Consider the following 22,227-nt stretch of genomic DNA (forward strand, 5'->3'; position numbering starts at 1 on the left):
GGAACTCTGACTGGACGTGGGCTCTCTCCCTCCCCCCTCTTCCCCTACACCCAGAGTCCCACAAAGAAGCCAGCAGGTTAGAACAGATCACAGTAGTTAGAGGCCAAGCAGAGCAATTCAGGAGAGGCTGAGAGAGAAGCCAGATTGAGTCAGTCACCATGGAGAGGGGCTTTGAGCCAGAACAGCTGAGTTGACCAGAGTTCAGAAAGAGCTAGAAAGAATGAACCTATCCAGCAGTAAGTCTTAGAGGCAGAAAACATTCTAGGCCTAGATGAGATTGTAAGGAGGCCAGAAACTTCCAGGACTAGGCCTGGGCTAGCAGACAGAAGTGGTAAGCCTCTGAGATGCCAATTCCATTAGATGAATGAATATTACTAGTGCAAGTGGCTCCCAGGGATCCCCAGCAGGAGCCTATGTGCCTTAAGTCCCACTGACCCCTAACTCATCTTCAGCCTGTAAGGCTGGGTCCCTGTCATCTTGCCTGTATCCTGGACAGGAAAACGGCTTGGGCCCAGTTGAACCCTCATAACGCCATAGACTCCACAGTGCAGACTTACTTGGCCTGCTTGGTCTTAGCCTCCAGCCCTGTGCTCAGACGCATCTCACTGTCCCCTCCCCTCGGCTTCCTGGCAGGTCCTTGCCAGTGTGGCCTCTGTATCTACGGGCCTCTGTCTCTGTTTTAGCAAATCTTCTCTGTCCATTGCTTCCCAATGTCCAGGCTATTCAACTGGAGTACCAGGGATATTCCCTTAGCCATCCCTTTGTCCCAGAGCAAGGCTGCACAGCTCCACTTGTAGGGAAGGCTGGGAGGGGAGAGACTGGCCTCAAGTCTGACAGATGAGCCAACTCTGTGGAAGAAAAGTGACAGCCACCTGGGACAGAAAGTAGGTCATTGGTCCGTTCTCTCTGGACTTTGTTTAAAAAAAGCGGGGGGGGGGGGGGAGGGAGAGAAAGGGGGAACTAAAAGTCCCCTGAGGCCATCAAGATGGCTCAGTCAGCAAAGGCACTTGTCACCAGGCCTGAAAACCCGAGTTCAATCCAACACCCCTCACAAGTTGTCCTCTGACCTCTAGATGTGCACACACCCTTAAATGTAATTGAGAACAAAAATCCAAGAGGTCCCAACCCTTGAGTGTTCACTGGCAGCCTCGGCGCTGCTCTGCCTAAGTATGGGTGCCTCCTTCCCACCTAGGAGGCCTGGCCCTCTGAGCAGCAGCAGCAGCAAATTCAGTGATCTTCCGGCTCCCTGTCTCCGCCAAGTGTTTCTGTGAATCTGCTCAAGCCAGACCTGTGCAGCCGGGTTTATCGTAGGGATCTCAGCATCGTGGAGGGAAGGATAGGGTTTCCCTGGCCAGAGACTTTTGTCCTTAAGGGGCTTGAATGGAGCAGGCTTCTCCCTCTTTGAAGAACACCTCCACCAGGAGGATGTGTGGCAGAAGGTGTTGCTTTTGTTGTCTGCTTGAGTTTGGGGGGGGGGGTGTCTTGCTATGTAATCCACAAGCATTAACTTCCCAAATGCTAGGGATTCAGGCCCTGCATGCCACACCTGGCTTGAAGCAAGCTCTGGGCCGGAACACTTGGGTTTTGAGAAATATGCCTACTAAGGCTGTGTCTCGTGGCTCTGTCCCAATCGTGGTACATCTGCCTGATTAAATCAGCTTTAACACCTCACGTCCTGGCTTACTTGGGGACTCCCTATTGCTGAAAGTGGGCGTCAGGAAACCTGCGACTGCTTCGTCACCTGAATTACTCAGAAATCACACCCGTGGGGGGTGGGGGTGGGCAGAGCAATGGCTTCCTAACGATGTCCATATCCAGAGAGCCAGCAAGATCTGGATTTACCTTCTCCTAAGCTAATGCTGCTATAGAGGAGTGCTCCCGCCACGGTGCTCCCCAGGACAGCCATGCCCAGCTGTCTCCTCAGCGACTATTCAGAACCTGTGCTCGAATTCCAGGTAACTCTGGGCCCAGCTGGGTTCCCTGGGCTGGCCAGGAACATGCCTCTACTGGATTAGCCCATTTCTGTACAGGGAACCCCTGGTTTGGTCATCTTGGTCGGCCACAGAGGTCTGGGCCCTCAGCTTTCTATGGGTTTTTAGGGAGGAGAGACAGAGGCTCAAGACTAACAAAAAACCCTAACAGATCAGAATGGCGGCCTGCACCCAAACTCCGGGGCTGCTCCCTGTGACCCTCCCTGTGTTATTGGTTACTCCTTTTCAGCAGCTGGAATTCTAGTCAGACAGGACAAGAGTTCCCATGTGACAGCCTGTCTCTGCTACAGCCTGTTGGTTCCAGTCCCTAGCACTCCTCAGTGTCCCTTCCCTCTCTGGCCAGCAGGACTTCACAACTTGCCCCCGGCTCCACAGGCACTGGGAGGGGTGGCTTTCGGGTCTTCAGAAATTAAGTCATATTTACAACCTCAACTGAACCTATGAGCCAATGGGAGTGGCAATTACCACTAACGACCGTTTCCTCACAATACAGGTAAGTCCCATGATCAGCTAGCTGGCACCCAACCGGGATTTTATGCTAGGTTTGCAGCACTTCCTGTCTCACAGATGCTCTTTCCTCACCTAAGAGTGGCTCCCATAAACTCCCTCTGGAGCAAGGTCCTGGTTCTCCCCAGGACCCTCCTGTTTTCTCTTAGCTTCTCTATAACATTGTTGCTATAGTCAATCTGGAATGTCAACTTGACAGGATTTAGAATCACCATGGAAACAAATCTCTGCACAGGTCTCCAAGGGAGTTTCTAGATTAGATTGAGGTGGGGAGACCCTCCATCACCCTGAGAAGCACCATCTCATGCACTGGGGTCCAGGACTGAAGACAGTGAGCGAGCTGAGGGCCAGCATCCATCTCTCCCTGCTTCCTCACTGTGCACACAATGTGATCAGCTGCTTCCCGTTCCTGCTGCCATACCGCCATACCCTCCCCATCCTGATGGACTAACTCCTGCGACTGTCAGCTAAAAACCCTTCCTCCTTGGGGCTGTCAGATCCCCTGCTGCAGCGACAGACAAATGTCCAATTGTTTACCATCTTTCTCCTGCTAAAAATTCAACTTTTCCCAGCTCGGCCTCCTCCTTGCCCACGCCTAGGAAATGTCATTTCTACAAAGGTACCCCTTGGAGTGGTACCACCTAGAGGTTCTGGCCCATGGCCTGAGCTAGTGTGGCTCACCAGCACACTCGCCGTCTTGATTGCACCTCTGATCCTGAGTCAAGGTTTTTTGACAAAGACACAGGACAGGTCATCCAGGTGATGCTCATGCCAGGGGCTCCTGGAGCCACAGCTTCTCCACATGTTCTGAAAACCTCCTCTCCATAGGCTGGCCCAGCAGGCATGGCCATGACAGTCATCAACTTTCAGAAATACCTAGCCATCCTTCCCATAGAACGTCTTTCTCCACTGCTTATGTGACCTTTCAGTGGGTACTTGGCCACTTGCAGGCTCAGTCTCCCCTGCTCTCACAGGACCTCGTGTGAGGCAATGGAAGAGTCTGTGAGACACTGGACACGCCAAGCATCAGCCTGGCATAGGCCCCATGCCATCCCCCAGTAATAACAGACAGTGAGTCCTTACCTGAGTCCACCTTCGTGGTTCCTCTCTGCAGGATGAGTTCCCCACAGTCTTTATCCAAGTGACTGTTGTTATTCAGGAACCTGGGGGGCGGGAGAAGACAGAAATACACTAAAGGAGCCAGACCTTAATCAAGCTGGGAGTCGGACAGAAAGGGGCGCAGGCAGCTGGAGGTGGTAGTGTGCTTTAAATTCTAGCACTTAAGGGAGACTGAGGCAGGAGGACCTGGAACTCAATGCTGGTCATGACTACGTAGTGGGTTCAAGGCCAGCCTCAATTATAGCTAACTCTCTCTAAAACAAACGAGCAACAAAAAGGGGAAGGGATGTGGCTCGGTGGGAAAGTGCTTGCCTAGCACGCTGCACCCATGAAGGTTTAGGTTCAATCTTCAGAAAGGACAGCAGGAAGGAGGAAGAAGAGACAGGAGGCGACCCATGAAGGATGGAGAACAGCCTGCCTGTTCGCTTTGTGTCCATATCCACTTATGTAGACGAAATGTTATCGTGTTCTGTATAAAAGCATTTGCTCGTCAATAAAAGGCTGATGGGCCTAGGGAACACTACCACCAACAAAAAAGGCCTGTGCTACCTACTGTGTGCACCGCCAGATGCAGTATGCACAAATATCACCAGTGCAGTCCCATGCTTGCAGATTTTAGAGGCCATCAAGGACAAAGGTAGTGCGGCCGCTCTGGGGTAGAAGCCACCACACAGCTCTAGCGGGAGAATGGGAGAGAACTCTGGGAAAATTGTTAAGGAGCCCAAGGTTGGTAGACAGAGGGAAGGGGTGTGCAAATAAAACCTGAACTGAGGGGGGGCAAGGAAGAGCCTCCCCTCCCCGCCCCCCAGCATGAGTAAGGAGGGTTGGTAACAAGAGGCTCCTGAGATGTGTCCAGGAGGCCTGGTGCTGGGTGCCACCCCAGAGGGAAGCAACCTGGGGTGGGGGTAGGGGGATGACCTTGTGAGGAGGAGGGGAGGGGGAGGAGGAAGAGGAAGGGGAAAGAGGAGGCATCTTCTCCCCAACTTGGAGGGCACAGCCGTTCCAGTCCCCCTCCTCATCTGCCCCACCCCCTGCTTTTCCCTTGCCCCCAGCACTCACCCCTGCAACATCTCCTCTGGGCTGATGGCTCTCAGGGACTTTTTCTGGGAGGCCTCCACCTGAAGTGTGTGCTCTATGTTTCTCCGCCTGTAGGTCAGGACATTCTCCATTTCCTACGGATTCAGCCACAGCTGGTAAGCAGCGAAGCCCCAGATGAGGGGTCTCAGCCCCTCCCTGGTCCTGCCTGCCATCTCGCCATCCTAGGTGCCCTTCAGAGGGATCAGCTCCTTAGCCTGGGACAGCTAGAGGAGCTAGATGGTATTTTGGTAGAAGGGCATCTCTGTTAACTGCCAAGAGACATGACTCTAGGATTCCACTGAGGGTGGCCAACTTCACTGATAGCAATCAATGATGTCATTACTGATGGCAGGGAGTGGAACCAGGTCTTCCAAGGAGGTAGATCTGAGATTCCATCTGCCACACCCCGTGTTCCCAATGGAAGAAGACCAACAGGTTCAGGTTTTTGGAGCTTACTGCCACCCAGCCCCACCCAGGAGGAAGCTCCAAGGGTCTATCTATCCTTGTGTCATCAGTGAGACATTACAAAGACCAAAGGGTGAAGTCTGTCATAGTCTGTGCACTGGATTCCACATTAACCCATGAGTTATTGGTTCATGCAGTAGAAAATTAACGAGTGCAGGAATGGGAGACATGAGGATAGAAAGGCAAACGCACAGAGCCAGGTATGATGGCTCATGCCTGTAATTCCTACCCTTAGGAGGAGGCTGGGGCAGGAGGACTGCCAGGAATTCATGGTCAGCTTTCATTACAGAATGAATTCTTGCCTCAAGAAGAGGAGGAGGAGGAGAAAGGAGGAAAGAAAAAAGAAAAGAAAGAGTTCTTGTCCTCAGGGCATGTGTGGCCATTTTATAAATGGAAGGATTTAAATTGACACAGCACATTCCACACATTAACGAACTAACTTCCTTAGGGTCACAGAGTAGGAAAAGGACAGAGCAACAGCTCAGACTCAGGGACAGCACTGGTGTGCTGTTGTGACTGATGGTGGTGGTTGTCGGAGGTGTTGGTAATTTTCTATCAGCCACACTCAGGGTTGGTGTTCCATGTGCTCAGTATAAAATGATGGCTAAGTGTCAGTGCAGGCTGGGCATGTTGGTGCACGCCTTTAATCCCAGCACTCGGGAGGCAGAGGCAGGCGGATTTCTGAGTTCGAGGCCAACCTGGTCTACAAAGTGAGTTCTAGGACAGCCAGGGCTACACAGAGAAACCCTGTCTCAAAAAAACCAAAAAAAAAAAAAAAAACAAACAAACAAAAAAGTGTCAGTGCAGGGAGCTGGCTGTGGCCCAGAATTTCTTCCAGCCACGTCTCCACCTTCTGCTGTTTCACAGTCTACATGGGATCCACCAGCTTTCTGCAGGATCCAGGCCACACACAGAGCTTCCCACCAGCTCTCACACCCTTGGTCCCTCACCTTCTTAGGGTCACAAGCTTCAGGATGCTGCTCTCTCTGGGGAGGTCCCTGCCTAACTTGTCTACCCTTCTGCCCCAGTCTCCTTAATGCCTCCTTACTGTCCACCACAGGAGACACAGAGCTGGAGGCACCCCCTAAAGTCTGGGGTCAGTCCCCTATGACAGCCTCCCAGGAGCCTCTCTTACATTAGAGTCCAGGAAAAATGGCGTCGAGTCCAGCAAGATCAGTTTGTCCACCATCTCAGGGAACATGCAGGCGAACTAGAGAGTGACAACAGAGAGAGGGACAAGTGAGTGGGTGGGGAAGGCACAGATTTCACCAGAACAGGAGACTTCTGTCCCTCCAGCATGCTTCTCTCAGACCTGGCTGTAGACCCCGGTAACCCTGGTCTTGGGAGTCCTGAGGATGACAGTCAGGACAGCAGAAACTCTCCATGGGACCTTCACTAGGACACAGTGTGTGTGGAAAGTGACTCTCGCTAAGGAGGTGTGGGACTCTTCCTATCTTACCTTCTGCTTGTCCCCGCAAGGTCCCCAGCCAGTAACTCACCGTGCCACCCACACAGCCACCTGCCAGACAAAAGAGCAGTCGTGACATTCTGTGTGGCCCCCCTCCCCAGATCCCAGTACCCTCCTCCCAAGCTCTTTCCTGTGTGTGTGTGGGGGTGTCCCACCCCTAGTTCCTTTCCCTTCATGGAATTGAGACTGGGTCTCTAGAACTGTAAGGTAAGCATTAGAAGATTCTCTTACCCCTCTCCTCAGAGGGGCAGGGAAAGGCACCAGGTACCGCAGTGTCAAGTCCTCTCTTTCCTACAGCCCTCCCCAGAGCTCAGGCTCCACCCACCTTAGGCTGACTCACCAAAACTGTGGCCCAGGAGGTTGAACTGATTCCACTTAAAGGCTGAAAACACAAAGGCAGAAAGGAGGTTTGCACAGCCCAGCCTTACTCTGTCCTTTATCCCTGTGGCCTGGGGCTTGGGACTCTCTCCAAAGACCTGCAGCAGCCCCACCCTGACCCCCACATGACCCCCGCAGGAGATCCACCAGGACCCACTAGCTTCACTGTGAGACGCTCCTAGTGGAAGAGCGGGCTCTTTTCAGGGGCCTGGAAACTGGAAGCAGAAACCCCAGGTATCCGTTCCCAGGCCAGTACTGCCTCCCAGATATTGCATCCTACTCCTAGAATGAGAGATATTATGGGGGCTCCGGCTCACCTGTTGCCACCCTTCGGACCTCACTCACAAAATTTTGCTGGTAGTACGGGAGGCCTGGGTTGTAATGGGAGGAGAGCCCGTGGCCTCCGAAATCCATAGCAATGTAACAGAAGTCTGCAGCAGAGAAGAGGAAGAGAGGGGTTCGGCATGGCGGCCGTCACCCCTCCACGGCCCTTCAGCCCACGGCCCTACCTTGAGGAAGAAGAGGAATGAGCCTGTCGAAGGAGTTGGCGTTGTCCAGCCAGCCGTGTAAGCAGAGAACTGGAGGGTTCTTCTGGGAGCCCCAGACTTTGAGAGCAATGTGGCCCCAGGGCACAGCCAACTTCAACTCTGAGTGCAAACCTGCAAGGCAGATCTGGTCTGTCAACCCCTGCATCCAGGAATCCGGCACTTCCTAAGCCCCTATGTGGCACCAACAGGCACAGGCACCTGAGCTACCGGCCTATGTCTAAGCTTTAGACAGACTGATTGCCAGATACCTTGAACAGGGAAAGACAGCTTGGGTCCCCTGGATGAGAAAGCTGAATAGGCTTTTCAGGATATAGCTTTTAGGATATTGGTTTTAGGGCAGAACTGGAAGGAGTGGGTTGGGGGCTGCTTGCTGGAACCCTGACACTTGTGGGCTGTATGACCTTGGCTTGCCTAAAACCTCTCCATCTTCAGTTTCCCTTTCGGTTAAACAGGAGCAAATAGAGTCTAATGTCTCATAACTATATGGGACCCATTCCAAGAGCCCCTGTAGATACCTGAAACTTCAAGAAGTAACAGACCCCATACACTGAATGCTACCTATAACAATACACTGTAATTATACACGCCTGTTATCCCCGTCCTTAAAAGGTGGACATAGGTAGATGATAAAACATTGTCTCATAAAACTTCAAATCAACAAAATAAAACAAATATACTGCAATTTGTGCAGCACTCTCTGACTCTAAAATATTTTTATGAGAACCAAGTGTATTAATCACACCTATAAGCCTAGCCTAGTCCTGAGGAGGCAGAGGCAGGAGAATTTCGGCCACTTAAGGATAGGCTGGTCTAGGGAGTTCCAAGCCAGCTAAAGCTACATACGGTAAAATGGCGGAGGGTTTTAAAGTCACTATTCAGAGTACCATGCAGCTCAAAACTGGTCTGTGCCCTCACATTTTGGACCTTAGGAAACTGAACCCTTGGAAATAGAAACTAGGAGATCATCGTGGCCAGCATTTCCTAAACCTTCGGAGCAGATGCCAGACACTTTATACACTCTACACACACACACACACACACACACACACACACACACAGTGAGTTGGAGAGTTGGGCCACTGCTGTTCTCAGTGCACAGATCACGAAACTGAGGCACAGGAAAGGGAGAAGGGGAGGGAGGAGAGGGGGAGAGAAAGAGAGTCAGCTTGACTCCGGGGCTCCATCTGGGCCTCTTCAAGTCAGATGTGCTCCAGAGCTGACCTTCTGCTGCTGTTGGACCCAAAGTGCAACCCCAAATAGCAGCCTAGGACTCGGCGGCCATCGGGAGCCCCGAGTCTGGCTCTGCTAGATCCCAGTGCTGCCCACTGAGCCTGGGAGAGGGCGATGAGTGTCCGCTCCACCAGCTCGAGTGAGTGGGCGTGTGGGAGCACTCGTCGGCCTCCCCCTTCCCACTCCAATCTAAGGGGCCCTGAGGGACATTTTCACCCATTGCTCTGGTCCGTGAGGCTGTCACTCCTCGCTGAGGAGGTCACAGGAACTGGAAGGACTCAGAAGCTGATGCCCCGCCTCTTGCGTCCGGCTTAGGACTTTCCCTCCAGGCCCTTCCCATCCCCACCGGCTTCCGTCTCCTTAGCCCCTGTTTTAGCGCCAGCACCGCCCCTACAAGCGACACCGCCCACCGAGGCCCCGCCTTCCCGCGGCCGGCGGGGACTTTCAGGAGGATCTCAGGGCTGCTCAACTCCTGGCACATTGCTGTGCTGCTACGGTGGGGTGGTGTCAGAGCTAGCAGAGAAGTCTCTGGAGGACAAGCTTTGACAGGCTCAATAACTGGGCAGCCCCGCATGATTACCACGAGCTAGACAAGGCCCCGGTGGCCCCACAGTGAGGAAAGCTCCCTCGAGGATCCTCTCTGATTCCCACAGAAGTGGAACGACTGTTTCACAGTGTTTCATGCATCCCCACCGTGTCCCCACGGTGGCTGCGGTCCCTCAGCAGTGCCTGGCGCTATCCAGCTTTGATAATTGATTGCACAGCCTGAATGAATAAATGAATGTATAAAGTGAGGGCTCTGGCAGAAACCATCCCCAGGCAAGGAAGGACTCAAAACAGTTTCAGTCCGGAGAACTCAGAGTCAGGCTGTGGGCACGGGGTGCATTCAGGAGGCTGGGAAAGGCCTGTGGGTTTTTGGAGGCCAGCCTGGAATACACTGCAGGACTCTCCAATGACCAAAACTCATCCTATAGCTAATCCTAACAATCCAATCACAAACATTCCTAAAATGGACACATGCAAGCGCTACCTTTTAAAAATAAAAGCAGAAATCTGAACCTCTTGAGCTTTTAAAATTACCAGGTGGGCTCTCTGGAACAGCGGGAGATATGCCCCATCATTGTTGTAGCTGGTGAACCACAGACCTGGGCAATGAGCGAAATCAGTGTGGTGAGTTCCCCAAAGGGCTGACAGGACAAACCCTGAGGGTCACTGGCTGTAGTAAGGGGAGGGAGGGAAAGCTGGGCAGAGCCACTGTGGAGAGAAATTTGAGGCTGGAAAATAGGCCGCCAGGTTGTGACAGGACTTTTCTGAGTGGTTTCACTCAGAGGTTAGGAGCTGGGAACACACCACGCTTTTCTTGTTCTATTCTTTGGTTTTTGGAGACAGGGTTCAAACTCACTCTGTAGCTGAGAGTGACCTTGAATTGAGCCGCCTCCCTCCCTCTCCAGAACACTGGGGTTGCACGCCTGGTTTACGCACTGCTGGGGGTCAATGGTATCTATCTGTGGAGAACAGGCTTTGATTCTCCATAGATAAGGATCTTCACTGAGTTCTGTTGGAGCACAGACACTCAGAGCTACTGGGAACAAGACACCTGCCAGGAAGCCTGGGACTTTTCCCAATCTTTCCCAGTGACACGTTGTTACCAATACTTGCGCTTGGCATCTCGCATTCCTTTGACCTCAAAATTCCCTTGATTCAACCAGCCCCTTCAGCAGCCATGACCTCAGCCGGCTCCTGTCTGTCCTGCTGGTCCATGGCTACAGTCACTGTCCCTCCATTCAGCCTCATCCTCATGTTCACATCCATCTGTGTCCCATCGTTTCCATCTACCTCTTCCCTTTCCATCCCTGTGACTCCATTCTGCCCTGCTTATCCTGCGACCACAAGCTGCCACCAACCCCTTCCCCACCTCTTATTTTACCCGTGTGAAAATCTGGGTGCCTCTCACTGCGGGCTGGGGTGGGGGGTTGATCTCCTGCCAGTCTATTAGATGGTGTTAGGGACCCCTTTTCCCTCTCCTGTGCTATCCGTTCTCTACACCTGACTCTTGCTGTCTATATCTCTGAGCCTTTTCCCCCATTCCACCTCTATCCTGGACAATTCTACCCTCTTTTTAAGGTTTGGTTTCAAAGTCAGCTTCCCTAGAAACCCTCTCGGCCCTCACAGGTGGAAGCACCTCCTTGTTTCTGTTCACACCATGGCTACCTGCCTCTCACCCCCACGTGCTCTAGCCATTCTAGAGTCTCTCTCTCTCTCTCTGAATGCATGTTGGCTTCTTAAAAAGTAGGATATGGCCCTTTAAAAAAAAAAAAAAAAAACGGTTTCCCCGCTAACATACCAGAGGGCCTTGTGCACAGGAGAGACTCAATCGATGACTGCCTATTGGATTGGCTGAGAATCGCTGCCCCAGGCTCGCTCCCTAGGGGCTCACACAAGCTATAGCAACAAGAGGGCAGGGAGGATGTGTGAGTGTTTTTTAAGGTCTTAGGTTCCTACCCTGTGCTTAAGCTTCCTCAGATTGGAATAGCAGCAGCATCCAGGGGAAAGGATTACTAAACACGCACATCCCCAACTGAGAGAGACAAGAGTTCCCCAGGAGTCCCCCCCCTTTATCAGCAAGAGGAAGCTCCTAGCTAAATCTGTGAAATGACACTAAACCCAGCATGGGATCCCGGATTGGATTCTGGAGCAGAAAAAGAACCCGGGAGGAGGAGCTGGGGTGTCTATATAAACCCAGAGTGTAGCGAACAAACAGCAGTGGACCAGTGTTTATTTCTGGCTGCCCATGGTTTGAAAGATGCTGACAGCGCAGGAATGGGGGTGGGGTGGGAGCGTATAAAGGAAATTCTGGAGTCTCTTGGCAGTTTTTCCTGTAAATTTAAAATTATACCAAAATTTAAGTTTATTTTTACAGAGAGAAATGAAGCCCAGAGCCTCGAGTACGGTGGCTCAAGTCTACAACCTCAGAGGTTGTCTTAGGGTTTCCATTGCTGTGAAGAGACAGCATAACCAAGGCGACTCTTATAAAGCAAACATTTCACTAGGGCTGGCTTACAGGTTTTGAGAGTCAGTCCACTATCGTGGGGAGAAGCATGGCAGCATCCAGGCAGGCATGGTACTAGAGGAGCTGAGAGTTCTACATCTTGTTCTGAGGGCAAACAGAAGACTGTCTTCATGGCAGCTAGGAGGAAAGTCTCAGAGCCCACCCCCAGTGACACACTTCCTCCAACAAGACTACACCTACTCCAATAAGACCACACCTCCTAATAGTGCCACTCCCTGGTCCAAGCATATACAAACCACCACAGAGGTTGAGATGCCCAGCCAGGAAGATCTCAAGTTCAAAACCAGCCTGAGCTACATAGCAAAAACCGTTTCAAAACAACCTCAAATTTAACCAGGCACATGCTTGTAATCCCAGCACTCAGGAAGCAGAGGCAGGAGGATCTCTGTGAGTTCCAGGCCAGTCAGGGCTACAGAGTAAGATCCTAGCTCAAAAACCAAAACTCAAAAAAAATTCAAATGAGAACTTTAAAAATTTTATTCATGTTTGTTTATCGAGACAGGGTTTAGTCAGAAAAGGCTTGTTATATTTTGAGGGACTGTTTGTTGAGAAGAAACACAGAACTGTATGTTTCTCTCTACCTGGTCGGTTATCTTAGAGCTCTCGGGTGGTTAATTTTTACTCTATTATTTATTATTATTATTATTTATTAAAATTTACTTTATTATTCAGGCTTGATTGAATTTAGAGTTCTGTTGGAATTATACATTTGAGCATGTCTGTGAGGTTTTTTTTTTTTCTCTAGATTAAATTAATTGAGGTGGGGAGCCCTACCTTAGCTATGGACAGCACAGTTCCCTGGGCCAAGGAAGAGAGAGGGCACAGCTGGCTGAGCACAGCAGTTGGCACTCTTTGCTTCTAACACTGAGCCCACAGTCACTTCTGTATTAGTTCCCGTTCTGTTGCTGTGATAAAATACCCTGACCTAAGTCCTTAAGGAAGAGGGTGAGGGTTTTTTTTTTTTTGGCTTATGGTTTCAGATGGACAGAGTTCATCCTGGGGAAAGAGTGTGTGGTGGGAAAAGCAGCAGGAAGCTGGCTGGTCACATTTTCATTTATACACATCAAGATGCAAAAGGGGGGAATGAGAGGGAGAGGGAGAGATGAGGGAGATATGGGAAGAGATGGGGGAGAGAGAGAGATAGGGGCAGAGATGTCGGGAGAGAGAGAGATAGAAGGAGGGATGCAGCTAGAGGGGGGAGGAGAAGGGGAGAGAAGAGAGGAAGCAGGGCAAAGCTAAACCCTCAAAGCCCAACCCCATGTCACATTTCCTCCAGCAAGGCTCCACCCGACCTAAAGCTTTCAAGGTCTCTCAGCTATGGTCTCCTGTAAAAATCAAAATTAAATTCCTACACGAGAGAGGAACCAGGGTACAGTCACAATCTGAACCAAGCAAAACCAAACTCTAACAGTAGAAATAACTCAATGCCCAATGTTTGAGAACTACACACGATCTACTGGGTTTTTCCAAAGGGCTTGGGTCACTTTCCAGCTCTGCCCTTTGCAGCACACAGAGCTTGTCTTCAATGCTCTGTCTGGCTCCACTCCACGGCTGCTGCTGTTCTTGGTGGCCATCCCGTGATACTAGCATCTCCAAAATTTCTGGGGGGATCTCTTGCTTCATTTTCACCAATAGCCTCTCATAGGCTCTCTTCAGCATGCCAAGCCTTAACTCCTTTGCCTGACCCCTTTAGTCCTGGGCCTTCAACTGCCACTGAGGCTGCAACTTCACCCATGGCTCCCCTGGTCTCTCACAGTGCCAAGCCTCAGCTGCTCTCTGTGACCTCTTCATGTCTTCAAAACCAGCCCACCTGGGTGACTCTTACACATTACCAAGCCCGGCTGCCAGAAGGAGTTACACAACCTTGGCTCCTTGTCTGCCTCTTGGAACACAGCTCCTCAGTGCTTTCAGGAAACACTTCCCAGAAGATTTCACCTCAGTGACATTGGTCTCTTCTTCCCCCTCTCCCAGACAGGGTTTCTCTGTATAGCCCTGGCTGTCCTGGAACTCTGTAGACCAGGCTGGCCTTGAACTCAGAAATCCGCCTGCCTCTTCCTCTGCCTCTGCCTCTGCCTCCCAAGTGCTGGGATTAAAAGCATATGCCACCACTGCCTGGCTGCCCTTTATTGTTAAAAAGCAAAGTTCATAAGATTAAACCGGCCCCATCTCTCACAGACCTAACGGTAAGAAAGTCTGAGGAGGGAGGTTGGCTGTTCTGGATAGAGTTACAGGTGTTACCTGATGTTTGATGGACCACCATTCAGTGTTAAGGCCCAGGTGACTGTTGCCTGTCTAGCCAGCCATTTTGTACTATTACCAATATTACAGGGAAACTTTCTCATGTCAGTGCTGATTGTATATTCTGTTACGTTCTGTGCTTTGGTGTTCCTGGAAACCAATCACAATAGAAGTCAGTGAACTGCTTTGTATAGTTGGCCACAATCAACTTGGACCTGAACCAACCACCCAGCAGTACTTCCTGAACCTATGTATGAGCTTTTAGGGCTTCTTGCCTTTATAAGATGACCCTGGGGTAAATCTCAGTATAAGAGAGACATGCACCAAGAGAAAAAGGCATTTGGAGTACAACTTCCATTTCTAGTAGGGGGTTGAAGAACGTTTATGTTCCCAAGACCTACCTCCCTGGGAACGGACATCCGAGTTGACAGACGCGTAAATCCTGATTGGCAAGTTAAGACATGAATGTTAAGCTGGGTCGTGGTGGCCGCACACCTTTAATCCCAGCACTCAGGAGGCAGAGGCAGGCAGATTTCTGAGTTCGAGGCCAGCCTGGTCTACAGTGAGTTCCAGGACAGCCAGGGCTCCACAGAGAAACCCTGTCTCGGAAGGAAAAAAAACAACTATGACTATTAGTCAAGGCAAATCCCCATGGTTGAGTATCCCAACCAATGAGAGCAGGGTAAATGTACAACAGAGACTTGCTCCTAAGGAAATCTATTCCTAAATCCTGATAGGTGAAATAACTTGGCACAGATGCTTTGTAGATTTAGGCTTTAAAAACCTCTATAGGATTCTAGCTGGGCAAAGTTCAGCTCTCAAGTCTGGACTGCATCCCTGGTATCTCAGTCTTGGGGTGTGTGTTCAAGAAACCAGCCCTGTTTGACTGAGACCGGTGTCTGAGTGGTTTGTGCCGTGATTCCTGGACCCCAACCATTTAGAAACAAACAGAAAATCAGAAACATTTTGTAAAAGGCAGGGGGAATTTGAATCTGGGGTATAGATGAGGAGATTTCTTGCTAGGTATTCATGAAGTCTTGAGTTTAGTCCTCAACACCACACACAACAGGAATTGTGGCACATCTAATCCTAGCAACTGGGAAGTAAAGGCAAGAACATCAGAAGTTTAAGGTCATCCTAGTCTACCTAAATTTAGGGCTAGCCTGGGATGAGATTGTTAAATCTGAGGATCTGGAGGAGAAAAGATTAAATCCGCAATTGTCCAATGAAAGCAAGCAGTATTTTGGAGTACATCAGGGACTGGTTAGTCGTCTTATAAAAGAGATAAGATATTGACAGAGGTAAGAGAGTTGGCTGTTATACATTGTTAGAAAGATGCAATGTGGGGGCTGGAGAGATGGCTCAGTGGTTAAGAGCACTGACTGCTCTTCCAGAGGTCTTGAGTTCAATTCCCAGCACCCACATGGTGGCTTACAACCATCCATAATGGGATCCAATGCCATCTTCTAGTGTGTCTGAAGACAGTGACAATGTACTACTCACATAAAAAAAAAAAAAAAAAAAAAAAGGAGCCAGGCAGTGGGTGCAGGCCTTTAATCCCAGCACTTGGGAGACAGAGGCCGGCGGACTTCTGAGTTCGAGACCAGCCTGGTCCACAGAGTGAGTTCCAGGACAGCCAGGGCTACACTGAGAAACCGTTTCCAATCCTGTTTGGAAAAAGTGCCACTTAGACCACACCCCTGCAATTTCCTCCCCGAGGGCCCAACTCAGGCATGGCTGCTGGAGTTCACTCCCTGGTCCCACACTCCTTGTTACCTGCCACTTCGCAGTTCCTGCGGCGGGTGTGGCCTGCGATGGGTGTGGCCTGCGATGGGTGTGGTTTCATCCTTCCTTTGGAAGCTTGGAGCACATTATAAGACGGGTGAGGTGATTCTGGCCCTGACTCGCCACATCTGTGTCTCATCCCAGAGAAGGAGGCTGCCAGCTGGCTCCAGAATTGTTTACCACCTACATCTATAGAAAGGCCTGCTGTTAAGAACCTGTGGAAGCCTGTCAGGCCTCCGCAGTCCCTTGCTCAAATGCTCCTGCCTCAGACCAACTTCCCTGACCTTGTGGGTTTGGCAACGCTGGCCCTAACCAGCCATATAGACGCCTCTCTTCTCAAGGCTTTCTGGGTATCTAAGGGGCTCCTTATGGCCATGTGGTTGCCACCTGTTCGCTAGTTGCCTGTCTTTTGAATGTCAGCTCTCCCAGGGCAGGGGCTGTGTTTTCTTCACAGTTGTGCCTCCAGCCTGAGATCACGCCTGGAATGTAACAGGTGCTCAGTAAATATTTGTTGAATGAATAAAAATGTATGACTGCTCCAAACACGTTGGACCCTTTCACACTCCTGTGCCTGGGCATATGGTATTTCTTCAGCCTGGAAGCTGAACTGTTTTTTTTTTTTCTTTCTTTTTTTTGGATGTTGTTACCTATGGAATACACACCTTCGATGTGTGTGCTTAACTCACAGAAGTTCCTCGTGTGTGTGTGTGTGTGTGTGTGTATACACTGTCCCTTCCCATCCACATAGTCACAAGAGTGGGTCCCAAAGAGCCACACTTATATTTTGTGACTCTCACCAGACCACACCAGTCACCAATGTTGGCTACCTGACCTTTGGATCAAAGTCTCTGTCCCAGGAGTGAAGAGTTAAGTTTTGTATTCCAGTCTTAGCCTGTCTGAAGAAAAAAAAAAAAAAAAACTCTCCCACTCCCCCTCTTTAAAAAGAAGCTGTGGGGTGACCCTTACTTTTATAGGCTACATGGCAAAGGGAAACTAAGTCGAGTGACGTTCAGAGGGCAGAACATGGAACAGCTGGGTTCAGGGCCCACAGGGAACCCATGGACTGTTCCTTCAGCTGAAGAAAGGCTCCCCGCTTAGGGAGCCTCCGCGGGGAATTGCCCATCACTGTAGGGAGCTGTCATGCTCTGGAAGGCTCAGCAATGGCCAGCAGGTACAGTGGTACAAAGACCCAGCCCTTACCCTTGGCCCAGGACAACACAGAAGGGTGACTCTAGCTTCAAAGCTCCCTGCAGCCTGTGAAGGTGGAGAACACCGGCTGTGTGCACCCAGATCTGCATCGTCCTCTGCCTCCAAGGAGCCCAAAAGGCTTCCCCATGCCCATCTCACAGACGCAGAGAGCTGAACCTACCTCAGACCTAAGGCAGAGAGTTGCTCCGGGAGGGCCGAAGAAATAAAATCCGGAGGTCTAACTTCACCAGGAATGGTGCGCTTTTTGGTCCTGGATAAATGAACCTTTACCAAAGAAAGGCAGCTTGAGGGAAGACCTTCAGCTTAGAAACACCGGAACAGGTCAAGCTGCCCCGGCTGCCCCCAGCTCCGTGGTACTCCGTGGTACTGGGGCTGAAATGCGAGAACCCCTACCTATCTGTGGGGCCCTCCGAGAGGGACTGTTGCTCAGATCCGCAGTTAGCGATCCCTGCGGGCATTAACACAGCAGATGCTCAAGTGTCTCCACCTGTCACCTGGCTTTCTGCTTCCTTGCGCGCGCGCACAGCCAGCTCCCGTGTAGAGCCTGGAAAGGCCTCGGGCTGAAGGCGGCACAGATGCTCAGAGGTCCTCAGATGAGCCCCAGAAACATATTGCATCCCCCGGCTCTCTGCTGTCATTTAGAAGGCAGAGGTGAGTCCGTCGCTTCCCAGTGAGCGCGGTCCCCTGCTGGCTTTGACAAGTGGTGAGAGGCTGGGGCGTCTGCGGGTCGCTTCACAGTATCCTCAAGTTTATCAATCCGACTGCTTGCGGGAGAGACCTCAGGGCCTGTCCCCTGAGAGGGCCTGTCCCTTTTAGCTGCTATTTGCTTACCCAGTGTCTTCCAGCCTGGTGGTTTTGCCTTCATTTGGAGAGAAAGGCTGTGAGGGCCTCTGCTTTCTCTACATGAATAAATTACACCGGGAAAGAGTATGGGTGAGGTTTTCCAGATGATCGCGGTTTATGGACCCCTTGGGGTCAGAGAATCTAAGGAACAGGTTTTGTTTTTAAGCCCTGGCTCTGGCATCTGGTGTGGACCTGTGGGCTGCAGAATCAAACTGTTGAAGCCAGACAGGTGGTAAGGCAGGCCTTTATGAACCGATTAGTGCTTAAAAAAAATTAATTATGCATACTGGGGGGCGGGGCGGGGCGGGGCGGGGCAGTGTGCATGGGAGTGTCAGCGCCTGTGGAGGCCAGAAGCCAGGATCCTGTGGTACTGGTTTCTCAGCAGCCAAGTGAGTGCTAGGAACTGAATCAAGTGGGTGCCAGGGACTGATGTGGGTGCCCTGGAAAAAACAATACTTGTTCTTAATCCCTGAGCCATCTCTCCAGCCTGTCTGTCTTTTCGCTCTCTGTTTCTTTCTTTCTCTCTTTCTCTCCCTCCCTCCCTTCCTTCCTTTCTCTCTCTCTCTCTCTCTGAGACTGAGACAGTCTCACCGTGTAACTCTGGAACCCTCTCTGTAGACCAGGCTGGCCTTGAAGTCAAGAGTTCCACCTACCTCCTACCCCTCTACTTTTCCAACACTGTGATCAAAGGTGTGTGTACCACTGCACCCAGCTGGATCTGTGTTGTGGGAGGAGTTTGGACTGGTTACGGAGAAAGTGGCTACTGATCAAAGGACTTTGGGCACATCTGCTCTGGCCTCCTCTGTAACTCAGGAAGACGTCCTCCCCACAGGCTGCCCTTCAGCTCACTGGTCCCAGCTCCTACAACAAGGAAAGAAACTATTTATTATAAATTACCTATCAATGGTATTTGGTGTTAGTGAAGACAGTTGGAGCTTCCGAGGGTGGACACATGGTGGTAACCCAGACCACCAGGGCCTCCCATGATTTCTATCTTCTCTGCCCCAGAGTGGAGTTCCTCTCCACGCCACTGGCAAAGGAGGCTGGAGAAGCATGAATGTCGCATTACCCTCTCCCAGAGTGACAGCCCACCTCTTAGGCTCTGGGGAGAGGGGTTCTGGCTGGCAGTCCACAGAATGGATAGAGCTGCACAAGGGAAGTGGAACCAGGAGCAAAGTCTATCCTGGGTGGAGGAGCCCAGCAACAGTCAGTTACCACTGCGGGAAAACCTCAGACATGCCAACCACACCTTCAACAAGCAAACCCCCAAAACTAGCCTCCCCCAATAAGCACCAATATCACGTTATTACTACCTTCAGCATCTTATTCATGTATGTGTGTGTGTGTGTGTGTGTGTGTGTGTTTATTCCAGCCTGAGCTAGACCCTGTCTTAGAAAAAAGAAGTATGCTTGGTAGTGAAGGTACATGCCTTTAATCCCAGCATTTGGGAGGCAGAGACAGGCGGATTTCTGAGTTCAAGGCCAGCCTGGTCTACAGAGTGAGTTCCAGGATGGCCAGAGATACACAGAGAAACCCTGTCTTGAAAACAACAACAACAAAAAGGACAGGGGAAAAAAAAAAAACTGGTGTGGTGGTGTACACCTTTGATACCAGGAGAGCTAGAAACAGGCGGATCTCTATGAGTTCAAGACCAGCCTGGTCTACATAGTCACCTCCAGGCTAGCCAAGGCTTTGTTTCTTTCCTTTTTTATTTCTTTCTTTTCTTTTCTTTTTTTTTTTTTTGAGACAGGGTTTCTCTGTGTAGCCCTGGCTGTCTTGGAACTCACTCTGTAGACCAGGCTGGCCTCGAACTCAGAAATCCACCTGCCTCTGCCTCCCAAGTGCTAGGATTAAAGGCATGCGCCACCACAGCCCCTCTTTCCTTTAAAAAAAAAATTATTATATATAAGTATACTGTAGCTGTCTTCAGACACTCCAGAAGTCAGATCTCCTTACTGATGGTTGTGAGCCACCATGTGGTTGTTGGGACTTGAACTCAGGACCTTTGAAAGAGTACTCAGTGCTCTTAACCACTGAGCCATCTCTCCAGCCCCAAGACCATGTTTCAAGAAAGCAGACTGAAGCTAAGAAGACCTGACACCACTTCCTTTTCTGTGTGGAATCTATATCACAGATACACCTGCTCCCAACAGTGTTTCGGGGCTGCCCAGTGTATGGTGAGTGCCAGTTGACAACCTGACAGAACATGGAGCTTCTTGGGGGACAGGTCTCTGGGCATTCCGGGGAGAGATTATCGTGATTGCTTTAATTGAGGTAGGAAGCTCTGCCCAGCGTGGGTGGCAGTAGTCTCTGGCTGGGATGCTGGATAGTATAGCTGGAGAAAGGCAGCTGATACATTCGCTATTTTCTGAGTAGATACAATGTAACCATATAGCCTCTTCTTGTAGTCCCCTTGCCTTACCCGCTCTGCCAAACAGCATCCCTCTGGAGCTGTGAGCGAAAATAACTCTCCTTGAAGTCACTTTTCTCAGGGTCTTTTTATCACATAGAAGTAACTAAACCATTGACTGCTCTTTTGGTTCTGGGGCTCTTCTTGTCTCTCTGTAGCCTGGGCGGCTGGGACCTGTCTGCCTCTGTCTTCCACACTTGGGAAACGCTGATAAGAATAGGTTCAAGAGCAAGAAACTGGATCAAGAGCTGAAAGAGCTTTCTGCTCATAACAGCTTGTGCACGGCATTTTCCTCCAGAATAGCTGGGGCTGGTTTGGGGTGCAGAGGGAGAACCACTGCTCAGCAGGCACGAGGCCCCAGGTTCCATCCTAAGCTGTACGAGGCAGCAAGCATAAAAGCTGGTTTTTTTGTTTTGTTTTGTTTTTTTGTTTTTTTGGAGTTTTTTGTTTGTTTGTTTGTTTGTTTTTTTAAGCATAAAATACTTGATTTAGGTGAGGGGGAAGGGGAAGGAGGGGAGTGGGGTGGCTCACACCTTTAATCCCAGAACTCAGGAGGCAGAGGCAGGCGGATCTCTGAATCCAAGGTCAGTCTGGTCTACAGAATGAGTTCCAGGATAGTCGGGGCTACACAGAGAAACCTTGTCTTTAAAAACAAACAAACAAACAAACAAACAAACCAAGCAAGCAAGCTTTATTTGCAGAGGAGCAGGAATTTAATCAAGCAAGCTGTATCCCATGCCATCATTCTCTGCTGCAGTGGTTGGGGGTGGGGCCTGTGGGATGGGGGCGGGGCAGGCAGAGCCAGCGGGAGGCGCTGCAGAGCCAGGGGCAGTAGAAACAGCTACAGCCCCACCTACCGGCACACTGGTGAGCTTGCCAGCACCCTGGGAGATGATATTCTCGGTGTCTTTTTCCATTCAGTTCTTGCCGACCTTGGTGAGCTTGTCATCACCCGCCTCGATGACCACCCTGTTTAATATCTTCTTCTTGTCTTTGGCTTTGGGAGAGGAGATGCTGGCAAAAGCAAGCAGCAGCTAAGAAGTGACATAGTGCTTGTTAGCTGCTTGCTGAGGACAGACCTCACAAGTGTGACCTCGGCAGCGTCAGGCAGAGGAAAGAGGCTGGATTTTCTGTAAACTCCTAGTGGAGATCTTTGCCACCTTGTTTTGGGAGTGATATTAACATTTCTAAGTTAACTGGAACTAACTTTAGAATGTTGCCCTTTCTTTAGAAGAAGTGCTTTCTTATAGCTTTTGATCAGCACCAATGCCCAGTAACTCCTGTGGCTTCATTGCTGGCTTCAGCCTGAACCCATCCATGTATCCAGCAACTCTTCCAACACTCTCACTGACACCACTCCTCAGACTTGACACACCCCAGTCCACAGACCTGTTTGTCCCCAGGCCTGCCAACCTCTCAGGTTCCCTGTGTCAGTAAAAGACAGTTCTGTCCCCTAAGCAATGGAACCAAACCCCTTGTCCTCCTTTAAATTTTTTTTTTTCTAAAATTAGCAGGTGGAGAGATGGTTAGATGTTTAAGAGCACTCCCTGTTCTTGCTTGGGTTTAGTTCCCAGGACCCGCACGGTGGATCAGAATCTCTGTAATTCCAACTCCAGGAGACCTGATGCCTCTCTCCAGCATCTGGATGCGTGTGCATATTAACCAACACAGACACAGACACACACACACACACACACACAATTTAAAAATAACAAAAATAATCACTAGAGTATAAAGCTGCTGGGGACAGATGGCTCAGCAATTAAGAGTGTCTATTGCTCTTGTAAAGGGCTCCAGTTCAATTCCCAGCACCCACATGGTGGCTCACAACCATCTGTAATGGGATCTGATGCCCTCTTCTGGTGTGTCTGACAGCTGCAGTGTACTCA

General features: G+C 50.6%; 1 protein-coding gene across 3 annotated transcripts in view; it reads right to left on the reverse strand.

Moving 5' to 3' along the window:
• The window catches only part of Serhl2 (serine hydrolase like 2), a 29,704-nt gene extending 11,589 nt beyond the window's left edge, over positions 1 to 18,115 (reverse strand). Inside the window, exons 1-9 of one of the 3 annotated variants that reach the window (XM_085831988.1) lie at positions 17,246 to 18,115; positions 15,868 to 16,065; positions 7,515 to 7,664; positions 7,323 to 7,436; positions 6,968 to 7,009; positions 6,659 to 6,678; positions 6,295 to 6,369; positions 4,677 to 4,789; positions 3,582 to 3,661 (exon numbers count right to left, since the gene is read on the reverse strand). In XM_085831988.1, the coding sequence (XP_085688114.1) occupies positions 3,582 to 3,661; positions 4,677 to 4,789; positions 6,295 to 6,369; positions 6,659 to 6,678; positions 6,968 to 7,009; positions 7,323 to 7,436; positions 7,515 to 7,664; positions 15,868 to 16,015 (742 nt within the window). In that variant the 5' untranslated portion in view covers positions 16,016 to 16,065; positions 17,246 to 18,115. Of the gene's footprint in view, positions 1 to 3,581; positions 3,662 to 4,676; positions 4,790 to 6,294; positions 6,370 to 6,658; positions 6,679 to 6,967; positions 7,010 to 7,322; positions 7,437 to 7,514; positions 7,665 to 8,999; positions 9,150 to 15,867; positions 16,066 to 17,245 lie in introns of those variants that run through there. The other 2 variants (XM_085831987.1, XM_021183211.2) reach the window with 2 other exon arrangements.
• Positions 18,116 to 22,227: the final 4,112 nt, after the last annotated feature.

Source organism: Mus caroli, unplaced genomic scaffold (genome assembly GCF_978045245.1).
Source record: "Mus caroli unplaced genomic scaffold, Mus_caroli_1 scaffold_16, whole genome shotgun sequence".
NCBI classification, from domain to species: Eukaryota; Metazoa; Chordata; class Mammalia; order Rodentia; family Muridae; genus Mus; species Mus caroli.